At 48.6% G+C, this 12,072-nt stretch overlaps 1 protein-coding gene across 3 annotated transcripts in view; it reads right to left on the reverse strand.

Annotated features, from left to right (window-relative positions):
• SETD2 (SET domain containing 2, histone lysine methyltransferase) overlaps positions 1-12,072 on the reverse strand; it is a 1,168,808-nt gene that overhangs the window by 762,186 nt on the left and 394,550 nt on the right. For all 3 annotated transcript variants that reach the window (XM_078662450.1, XM_078662451.1, XM_078662449.1), the window contains exon 7: positions 3,754-3,831. In XM_078662450.1, coding sequence (XP_078518576.1) covers positions 3,754-3,831 — 78 coding nt within the window. The remainder of the gene's footprint in view (positions 1-3,753; positions 3,832-12,072) is intronic.

Here is a 12,072-nt window from a genome sequence, read left to right on the forward strand (position 1 = left end):
ATGTCCAGAAGCGAAAGACCTCTTGACATAGGGTTTATGACCCCACCCCGCCCGGTTTATCACAGTACCACATGGCGGTGGTGTTGTCCGTGAACAGCTGCACTACTCTTCCCCTGACAGAGGGAAGGAATGCTATGAGTGCAAGACGAATCGCCCGGAGCTCCAGAAGGTGGATATGGAGCTTGGACGCCACCGGAGACCAGAGGCCGCTGATCCCTGCCTCTCCCATTGGCTGCCCGTCCCAGAAGGGATGTGTCCATCACCACTATATGTTCTGGTTGGGAAAGGGGGAGGGACCTGCCGTTGACCCAGTCTTAGTTTGTGAGCCACCACTGCAGTTGTCGAGCAGTGCCCTCCGAGATCTGAAAGCATTCGGACAGACTCCACTGATGCTGCACCCACTGAAACTTCAGGTCCCATTGCAGAGCCCACATATGCCATCTGGCATGATCGACCAGCAGGATGCAGGAGGCCATTAGACCCAGCAGCCTCATGGTCATTCTGACCAAAACCCGGGATAGAGGCTGAAAGATCTGAATCATAGCCCGAATATCCCAGACTCGCTGTTCAGGAGGATAGACCCGAAACTGTGCAGTGTCCAGAACCGCTCCGATGAAGAGGAGCTTCTGAGAGGGAATCAGGTGTGACTTCAGCACATTGATTGAGAACCCCATCAAATGGAGGTCTGCCGTAGTCTGGAGGTGGGAGACGACTGCTTGGGGCTAGCCCACCTTCAACAACCAGTCATCAAGATAGGGGAAGACTGAAACCCCTGATCGGCTCAGATGAGCTGCATTCACCGCCATCACTTTCGTGTACACCCGAGGGGCGCTAGTAAGACCAAAGGTGAGCACAGTAAACTGAAAATGCTTGTGGCCTACCGTGAACCGCAGGTAGTGCCGGAGGGCTGGCAGTATGGGGATGTGAAAATAGGAGTCCTGCAAGTCCAACGCTTCCATACAGTCTTGCGGGTCGAGGGCAGACAAGACCTGAGCAAGTGTCAACATCTTGAACTTTTCCTTCCAGAGGAAGAGGTTGGCGTTCCTGCGATCCAATATAGGAATCAGGCCCTTGTCCTTCTTGGGAACCAAAAAGTAATGGAAATTACAACCACAACCTACTTCTGGGACAGGAACGCGCTCGATGACTCCCTTGGTCAAGAGAGCTGTAACTTCCTGCTAGAGAAGGGCCAGGTGATCAACTGACATGTGGTGGTATTGCGGTGGCATGGCTGGAAGAGTAGCACCGAAGGGGAGGGAGCAGCCCCTTCGCACTATCTGCAAAACTCACCTGTCCGATGTGATGGTGCACCAGTGGGGGAAGTGATGGCGAATCCCTCCGCCCAGCCCACGGGCGTTTGATGGGCCTGAAAAGTCGGACTAGGAAGGTTTGGAGGCTGCTGCAGGGGGAGGTTGGTGGACTGGTCAGCTCGCTGGCCCCCGGAACCACAAGGGTTGTTCCCAAGTTCCCGGTCTCGCGAAGGTTGGGTTACTTGCTGCGGCCTGTGGCACTTGGCGGCACGTAGCCAAGAAAGGGGCGAAAAGAGGAATGCGCAGTGCGGCTGGAGAGGCCCAAGGACTTGGCTGTAGCTCGTGAGTCTTTGAAAAGCTCTAAAGCGTTGTCCGCTTTGTTGCCGAAAAGGCGACGGTGTTCAAAGGGCATGTCCACAAGTGTGTTCTGGACATCCCCAGAAAAGCCACTGGATCTCATCCAGGCGTAGCTTCTAAGAGCTACTGACCTAGAAATTGTTCTACCCAGAGAGTCAGCAGTATCCTGTCCACAACGAATAGCAAACTTGGCCGCATCCCTCCCGGCGGCAACAGCCTGGGAGAGCACTATCCTGGCCTCCTCCGGACACTGAGGCAGCACCTGCACAACCGAGTCCCACACAGAGTGGGAATAACGGCCCAATAGACATGCCGTGTTTAACAACTGCAGACCCAAGCTGGCAAAAGAGAAAATCTTCTTTCCAAGATGATCCAGCTTCTTGGATTCCCTTTCCGGTGGAGCAGTAGTAAATAGAGTCTTGGACCACCAAGCTCTCACTGGTGGGGTGTTGGGAAAGGAAAGTGGGGTCGCCCGGGGCCTGGCGGTGGCGTCGGGCAATCATCCTATCCACGGGAGCCCCTGTGTTGGGCCTAGAGCAAGTGCCCAAAAGGACGTCAGCAAGGGCCTCGTTAAAGGAAGCAAAGGCTCCGAAGAGCTCGCCGCCGGCTGAAGCACCTCTGTCAGGAGGTTAGTCCTGACTGCCACGGTAGGGTGTTCAAAGTTGAGAGCCTCGGTTGCCCTACGCAACATAACTGCGTACGAAGCCCCCTCCTCCGTAGCCATGGTAAAAGGCGACAACATGCCAAGGTCAGGGGAGGTGTCCAGACCACTGGCATCCCCCAGGTCCTCTCTCCAGTCCTGCTCATATTCCACCTGATCAGCTAAAGGGTCTCCGGACCACTCCCAGTACTCCTCCTCATCCTCTGGGTGCCAATCTGGCTGAAAAGGAACCCTAGGAGTGAACAGGGGCACAAAAACCCCTCTTGGCGCCGGATCCGGCCTTGGGTGATGTCGGTACGGCTTCGGGTCCACGTCGAGATGGAGGCCGACTGGCATCAAATGCGTTAATGGTGCCGGAAGAAGCGGCACCAGTGGAGGTGTAATGAGGTCAACCGGCGCCAATCCGTATCCTGGCCTGGATCCAAGGGGGGGCCTGCGGCGGCTGGGCCGTCGGCAGAGAAGGCCTAGGCCCCCCAACCGGTTCCACGGGTCCTGAAGTCACACAGGCAGGTCCGGGCCAACCAAAGATGGCATGCATCGCCTCGTAGAACGTACAAAGCTGGGCGGGAGTCGCTCCGGGTCACGAAAACGCTGAGTCGACTCTTCGAGCTCCGGAAGTGGAGCCGCGGGAGGGGCACCGCCTGCATCCCTCATCGGATCGGCCGACTGACTAGCAGAAGTCGAAGAGCGATGATGCTTCTTCGACTTCTTCTAATGCATCGACTTACACGACCCAGAGTGCAAAGACTTTGAAAACTTGGACGAATAGTGGCGGCTCCGCGGCCGGCCCCTGGCCTCCCTCGCGACCGGGACCTCGATTGGCACGGAGCCGACTTCCGGCGCTAAAGCAGCTTTCGGGACAACTCCACAAAGCCTTCGGCGCCATCACCGGCAGTCAGAGCACGACTTGGGGTCGTGGTCGGGCTGTAGGGAAAAGACGCACACGCGGTGCGGATCCGTCACCGACATCAGTCGGTTACAGGAACCAAATGCCTTGAAGCCGGGCATTACTTGTGCACCACGAGTCGAAGACTCAAAAAAAGAAGTCGAGAAAAAAGTCAGTCAAACAGTGACTGGAGGTACAGCTCTTCCCGGATATGCGCTGGCTGGCGCCAAAAAAAAGAAAGTACGGACGTCAGCGCACGAGGGCGGCGTCCAAGTAGCTGCTGTGACGTCATGCCGGCGACACGGCGCCAACGACTGACGCGGAGCCGACCGACGCCACCTTCCGACACGCAGAGGTACTGCTGACTAAAAAACTTTCCGGATCCAGTCGGACGCCTGGGGGTAATTCTAAGATAAGGAATCAATAACTAACGTGTTTCTTTCAGATTAGACTCATCAACAGACCCTTTTTTTGACATCCACCCACCTCTCCACATTTTGATCATAAAATCTTCCAGCATTTAACCTGCAGCCATCTGCTCCACCAAAGCAACAACATACTAATTCAGAATTCCAACACATGCAAACTACCATGCTCACCTTTTGAGTCTCACAGTTTGGCTCACAGCTGTGATTCATGAAACGAGAACAGTTTCCCTTCTGGGTGGCATCTATGATCTGGAAATTAAGAGAAACACCGATAAAGCCTATATGCTATAAGAGTGGTAAATACACAATTTGTTCTTTGTTAGAGTTCCCCATTCAGGTTCTAAAGAAAATAAATCAGAAATACTGGGGAGTCTGGTGGATCTTTAGGGAAATAGTTATGCCACTGACAACAGATTTTTAAAAGCACTGTTTAAATTAAGCGATTGCATGAAATTAACACAGTTACACTACAATCAAATTTGATTTTAGTTGGAGGTGACTAGTTATGTTTAGTTGTACCAGCCACTAATGCAAAAAAATATTCAAACGATATAGGAATAGACTACAGCACACTAATACCTGGTGTAATTGCATGTGGTGCTCCAGATTGCCCCCTGATGTGCATAAAGTGGCCTAATCCCGTTTTTACCAACTGCAGCATTTTGGCTGATCTGGAAAAGGAGCTGTAGACAATAGATTAACCTTTTTACTTTATTCAAACTCTAAGGTTTCCAATGATGTGTCATGAACTGCTCTGGATAAACAGCCTCCCTCTTACTTGTAAATCTCCTATCACAACTTGTATTTGCCAGTATGACAAGTACTTTGGCAGACCTCATTCTCATCTTACTCATGCACTGGACTATGTTGGCCAGTTTCTCCTTAACCAAGTAGCAGCTGTCAATGAATGGGTTGGAAAGGGGAGGATAAAAGTATGCAAGTAAATGCATGAAAGATGCTAAAGCTGTGGTACTGAGTTACAAGAGAGAAGTCTTCTCCAGCACTGGATGTTAATAGTTTAAAGAACGTAAGCAACAACTAGCAAGCAGTATTAAGAGCAGTATCTTAAAATGTGTACCGGCAGTATTGGGTCTAAAGGGGATATCCAGTAGAGACATGCATAACGATCTCCTAACAGCAGCTTTGGATGTGCCAGCCAGTAAGTGCCAGTATAACGCTGGCAAAGAGTGCTCTTGTTGCAGCTATTTCTCAGACAGAGAGTGCCCCCAACAATTACTGAACCACTCTTCCCGTCTAGGCGTGTGACAAAGATGCTGCTACTATTCATATGGGCAGACCCTTGCTTGGACTATCAATGACCCCGTCCAAATTCCTGACTGTCAAGAACCATTGTTCAGGTTTGCAGAAACACTTGCTTTTGGGTAGATATAACCTCAGACATCTCTTGACATTCGAAGAATGCATTTTTTTTTTGTCCTCATTTGCCTTTCCCCCCCATTCAGAATCGCCAACCACCTTGCGGGACGCACACCAGAAGACTTCAAATCTTTACCATCTCCCGTATCAAGACACAAATTAATGTTACTGGCGGAAGGAGAATTCTAAAAAAATATGGAGGGAGGAGAGTGGAGTGCATACGCACTTTGACTCTTGCTCCATCTCGGTATTTTCAACCTGCCGGACCAATAATTTTTTCAAAGGGGGCCCTTGTCCTTGGTCCATGGAGTATACCAGGCATAATCATTGGACCCGGGGAAAGGAAGAAAAAAAAAAAAAAAAACCCCGGAGCCTTTATCTCCACTGAACCAACAAGTCCCAAAAGGCCAAATTTCTTTTATTGCCAGGTCTAGCCAGGTCCATTTTAGATGTTTCATATAGCGATGTTAACCAACCCGAATGTGAAGGGACCGTATTCTCCACCCAAACTTTACAGATTTGTCTCCTGGCCAGCAAAATCGCATAAAACAACAAGCATTTTCAATGCAATAGGTCTCGCATTTGTGAGCGTTTAAGCCATTGGCATTGTAAATGACAATGCCTTTTCTTTATGTGTTTTTAAAAGAGTAACATTTAAAAGACATTGTTATTTTTAATGCCAAGAGCTCAAACTCTCACAAATGCGAGAGCACTTTAATGTTGGGCGTGCCCCTTTTTTTAGACGATGCTCCCATAGTCCGGTTGCAGTGAGCAGCATCTAAACAAAGGGTGCGGACAACATTAAAGTGAAAGTGCGTATGGTGCTTTCACCCAAAGTGATAAAAAAATAATTAATTTTAAAAGCTTTTGTAGCGAGGCGGCTAAAGTGAAAGCGGACCATGCCGTACATAAAATAATTAAATAAGCCCAGCCGCTATAGTTCAAGCGGACTGCGCTGTAATTTGAATAAAAACATAACTATTAAAATTAAGGTGGGGGGTGCTGCGATGTCGTGGGTGGAATAGGGGCTGAGCAGTAAAGAAAATAGTGCTCACTAACTTATAAAGTAGACCATGTCACCCAACCAGTAAGATGTCCAGTCGTTATGGAAGGTAACAAATGCAGCCAGGCGGTACCAAGGAGGGACTAACAAGCCTAATAATGACTCCGAACCTAGCGTTTTCGAAGAACAATTACACAAGCCAATTAAAAATATGGGCAGAGAGTGGGCGGGTCTTCAAAGCCATACTCCACTGCTGCATTCCTCGCAATAGTGCATCCGCTGCCCATGCTCGACTTAAACATTATATTATTTTGCTGTGTATTTGATTGTAATAGCATTTATATAGTGCTTACTACCCCTGAGGAGGTGTGTATACATATTTAAAGTTGACACCTGAAACTTACACGATTGGGTACGATTGGATAATGATGCAAACCCCAAGAAAACATTAAAAACACGACCGGACTTATTGCCTTTGCTAGACCGATTTCACTAATAATGCTTTCATTCTGATAATTAAATATTTAAAAATGTTTTCATTCCGTTATAGAACAATCGTGGTTCTCAAACACTTTCTGTAGGCTAGAACTGTGAGATCCCATGGGGTTGGGCTGCTACCCTGAAGGTTCCACGTGCAGGCTTACTGCTAACGATGACAATCCTCACGTTCCTGCTATATTGTGAATAATGTCAGTTTCAGAGGCTTCCCATGGGAATAAATGAAGGTTAAAAACTTCCTGAAGTTGCAGGCCCCACCTGGACCCTGTCTAGCGGCAGATGAGGGGGAGGGAGGGTGAGGGTGGTGTAATGTGAGAAAGAGTGCGCCCTCTCCATCTGTCCGGTGCTAGAGTTTCCAGCCGCTTTGTATAGCCCCTTCAGGTCCCTCCTTTCACTTCTAGCCGCCTCTTGTGCCCAGAACATCTTTACATTGCTCGGCTCTTTGAAAGAGGAGATCGGGTTTTTAAGTTAGACTTTCTCCCCCTTGTCTTGACATGTCGGTGCACGGATCTGGACCTTGAGCCGTAGAAAGGCCTTCTTTCTGTCCCCAAACATCCTCAACAAAGGATACACTTCAGGCTCTCCTCACCATCCATTAGTGGTTCTACAGACCAGTGGCAGCGTCACGGTGAGATAAAAGCGGCAGCATCTGGCGCTTTGCGCCGTGTCTTGAGCATGTAAATAAAAACCAAATCAAGGAATAATAAAATATGTTTTTCTTCCTCTGACCCGTTTCATTTTTGAATGGATTCAATTTAATAACGTGTTTTTTTAAACGTGATTTTACTACAGCATTGTTTGCCAGCTCTAGCCTTCTTAATAGCAGCTGTTATCGTTGTCCAATTCGGCGTCTCTCAGTTTCTAGGCCCAGTCAGGGTGAAAGGCCGAGTCAGCCCTGCGCGATTACACTGAGATTAACAATTAAAACCAGTTTACGCCGAAGAAGCAGTTTTGCCGGCGGGGGCGAAAACAGGAAGTCAGGCATCCTTGCCCGTGACATGGGCGGGGCCTGTGACGCGGCCGGAAGAGGCCGGTGATGCTCGTTGTTGCGGGGCTCCCATCATGGAGGGAGAGCCCCGCGGTAGCGCGAAAATCCTGAGAAGTGCCCCGCGTGTGGAGATGTGCCGGAAAAGAGCACGGTGAGTGGAGGGGGGGGGGGGATCTGTGTGTGCGCGCGTGAGCCCCGTGAGTGGTGGGGGAGGGGGGTGCGTGTACGGTGAGTGGAGGGGGGGGGATCTGTGTGTGCGCGCGTGAGCCCCGTGAGTGGTGGGGGAGGGGGGTGCGTTCATGCGTGTGTGTGCCTGCCGGTGTGTATGCCTGGGGGGGGGGAGGGGGGTGAGTGTGTGCGCGTGGGAATGTGTGTGCGCATGCGTGACTTTGCCTGTGTGTGATTGCGAGAGCATGTGAATGGCAGGCAGGGGATGTGCACAGCGCCGTGCGCGCCCTCGACGGCAAATCGGAGACGGCAGAGGCTTGTGCATGGACACCGTCTCACATTCCCCCAGACACGCCAGCAAAAGATCTTTCGCAGACAAAAGCATGCTTCGCATGCTTTTAACGTCTGCTCGACCTAAAAAGGACCTTGCCTGGCCAGTTATACCTGCCTCGAAACCAAAGATGATTAATGGCAACGTAAAGGACAACGAGATGTTTAAGATGGATTCCAAAGTCCTTTTTACTTTATCCCAGAAACTGGCAATGTAGGGACAGTCCATAAACATATGCACGTCAGATGCTTCACTATAATTACATTCATTACACTTCTTTCCTGGAAGGAATTTAGAGAGTCTTAGGGGTGAGAGGAAGGCCCGATGTACCGTGAAGAGATGGTTTCGCCTAAGCCAGGCTGGTTTCACGATTTTGTAAAGAAGGGTGAAAGAATTTACCCAAATCTCCTCACATGGGAACCCTATCTCTTCCCCCCACAATTCGTCGGGAAGAACAAGGTCTCCATCAGCCTCTTCCAACAGACTCCAATACCATAGGGCCACCTCCTTTCCCCCCCCTGGCCGATCTACAAACTGCTGTTCCAGGCTGCATGTCTTTCCCAATGGAACCCCTTTCCTGCTCAACACCCTGGCCCAGCTTTCTAGTTGTAGGTATTTAAATTTAGAAAAGCCCGGGCCGACTAATTCCCGTAATTCCTCCCAGGACCTCAACCTCCCACCAGCCACTAGCTCCCCCCTTCTTACAAGCCCAGTCTCTATCACCGGATGGACAGTCTATCTTGTAGGCATAATGGTAGCCCAGGGGAGTTCCATATCGGTGCATAGTTGGAATAATAGGCCAACCCTATTCTCTTCCTAATCTGAGACCAGGCTATGACCAAGGATGATATTTTTAATGTAACCTTTTTAAAAAACTTCTGGTCCCCAAACTTAAATAGGAATCCATCAGTTGACAGATCCGCTCCTATCAGCATAGCTTTAAACATCGTCCCAGAAGATGTACAAACTGGTGTTTTTAGAAGCATTCTTATATGGGACAGCTGAAAAGCCCATGCATAATACTGCAGATCCGGAAAAGCAAGCCCCCCTTTCTCCCTCCTCCTCCTCAACTTTTTCCACGCTAGTCGGGTGGATTTATAATTCCATACGAAGGAGTTAATTTCTCGCTGGCTTTTGTCCAGTAATTTGGCGTCAAAGGCCAGAGGGATGGTGTTGAAAATAAAAATAAATTTAGGGAGGATAGACATCTTGATCAGGTTGACCCTTCCCAAGATTGTTAATGGAAGGTGAGTCCATGATTTCATTAACTTCTTGCACTCATTATGCATACGTTCTAAGTTAATTTGAGCTATGTCCCTTATGTCTTGAACCACCCGTATGCCGAGGTACCTCATGGAAGTTGTCACCCCAAGATGTAAGTTGGGGATATTCCACGCCATGATCTCTGTTTTGCTGGCGTTGATCTCGTACCCCGATATACGCCGAACTCCTCCGCCCTCTTAATTACAACAGGAAATGCTTCGTCTGGATCCGATTTAAAGATAAGGATGTCGTCCGCATATAATGCGACCCGCCTCTCCCACTCCCCAAATTTAAACGATGGAATATTATGATCTCCCCGCAAAATCTGAGCGAAAGGTTCGATGTACAGATCGAAGAGGAGGGGAGAGAGGGGGCATTCCTGCCTCGTTCCCCTCGTGATTTTAAAAGGTTCGGTCAGAACTCCATTTATCAACAGCCTTGCCGATGGAGCGCTATACATCAGAGAGATGACACGACAAAAACCCTCGCCAAAGCCAAACTTCTTCAGAACCGCCTCCAGGTATAGCCAATTGACCCTGTCAAAGGCTTTTGTCGCGTCCAAGGTGAGTGTGGCCAGGGGAAGAGAAAAGGTCGTAGCAATATCTATGGACCCTACCAAAGCATATGTTAAATCAGAGAGCTACCTCCCTTTAATGAACCCCTTCTGGTCTTGCTGTATGATTTCTCCAATTACAGCCCCCAATCTTGCGGACATGATGGACGCAAAGATCTTATAGTCGCTGTTTAAAAGGGAAATTGGTCTATAAGATCCGCATTCTGGTAAATCCTTCCCTGGCTTGGGGATTAGAACTATAGTCGCCTCACCCCAAGATTTTGGGGGGCTTCCCCCTTCCTAAGTATTCTATTGAATAGGGACGTCAGGGTTGGAATGACGGCACCACCCAGGACTCGATATAATTCACCTGGCAGTCCATCAGGACCAGCAGCCTTCCCTTGCTTTAATTGCCCGATGGCCTTACTCACTTCAACATCTGTGATGGTCCTCTCCAGACAGTTACTCTGGACTGTTGAGAGTGGGCAAATAAATATTGCCTAGCCATGTATCCCTTTTGGCCACGTCATTCGGGGTATCCTCCCTATAGATCTTCTCAAAGAACTCAAAGAATGCTCGCCCTATCTCCTGCTTAGAGGTCCTTGCGAGGGATTCTCCCTCCAGTTGTTTAATCTCTCTGATGTAGTTGTTCTTGGCTTGATCCGCTTTAACTTTCCAAGCCAGTATCCGTCCCGCCACCTCTCCAAATTCAAAATGCGAGATCTTACTGGCCTCCCATCTCTTCATCACCCTTTCCTGAAGAATATTCTCCAGCTGACTTTTCATGACTCCTAATTGCTTTTGCTCCTCCAGGGACCCAATAGAGTCCCCCAACTTATTCTCAAAGAGCCTCATCTCCTCCTCGAGCCTATTTATCATTTCCTGATATGTTTTCCGCCTATAAGAGGCTCTATTTGTGATACATCCTCTGAGAAAAGCTTTTCAAGTTTCCCAGACTGTTGCTATTGCAGCAGAGTCTAGGTTGATCGCCAGAAAAGATGCTGTTTCAGATACTAAGAAACCCACTTCCTCCTCCTCCAACAATATAGTGCGGTCAAACGACCAGGAAGGATGTTTTACATGAGGTTTTATTTTGAGAATAAACATTAGGGCTGAATGGTCTGACAGGTGGGACAGGAGATATTCGATGGTGGTTAGTATGTCCTTAAGACTGTAACTAAATACAGCATAATCTATTCTTGATTTGTGCTTATATTTTAAATTACGGAAAGAAACCCCTAGTTTGTTACCGGCTCTTTCCCGCCATAAATCTGCCAAGTCAAGTTGAGTCATGGCTCCGATGAGGGTCTGTCTTGATTTGGAGGGTACACTGGGTCTAGAGCTAGATGTTTTATCTAATTTAGGATTGAGCACGATATTGAAATCACCCAGCCAAACTACAGGATCTAGAGAAGGGGTCAGATGACTACTGATGGTATCGAGGAAAGATGTATCATCCGAATTAGGACCGTAATATCCATTGTACAAATCCATCCATCCACTGAAATTCTCAGCAGTAGCCATCTCCCGCTTTTGTCCTCCCTGGAATCCAAGATCTGAACTTTCGCAGATTTTTTAAAAATAAAGAGGATTCCTCTTATGTTAGCGTTATGATCCGTGCAGTGGAATCGGTCTATCCATCTGTGCTTTTTCAATAACCCATTAACCTCTGCCTTCAAAAGATGTGTCTCCTGCAACACAATGATCTGCGCGGGGGAGTCCCTAAGATATTGCATTATTAGAACTCTTCTGCTCCTCACGCGCAGACCATTGACATTCCAGGAAAAGAACTGGACTGACATCAGCGTTTAAATTTCCACCCCCCCCCCCTCCATATTCCCTCCTGACTAGTGTTCTGAACAAAAATTGAGTAGCTACCCAGCTAAAATGCCAACCATTCTTGTGGAGAGCAACCTTATGAGGATTTTTTATCTTTTTCCCCCTCACCCCAACCCACCCCTGGAAAACCCGCCCATACTTACTCCGACTAGATGTATAGCCGGATTTGCGTCCACCGACAACTCCCCCTCTCCGCACAGCCTCATACTGTTGGACCAAGCAGATGACCAAACATGCAGCTGTCGGGAGACATTACCTTATCCTACCCCAGTGCTAAAGAGAGAACAAAAAAAATATCCCTCGTGTTTTAGTGACATTTTACATATTCATTACCCCCTCTCTCTTTTTTTGTTTTGTTTTTGCTAACATATGTTCCCCTCCCCTGTTATGTGCACAAACCTTTTTCGATTTATATATATTTTTTTTCACCTTTGACTTTTTATACCTTGATTTTTTTTTCCTCCCCCCTC

Source organism: Lissotriton helveticus, chromosome 10 (assembly GCF_964261635.1).
Source record: "Lissotriton helveticus chromosome 10, aLisHel1.1, whole genome shotgun sequence".
In the NCBI taxonomy this organism is placed as follows: domain Eukaryota; kingdom Metazoa; phylum Chordata; class Amphibia; order Caudata; family Salamandridae; genus Lissotriton; species Lissotriton helveticus.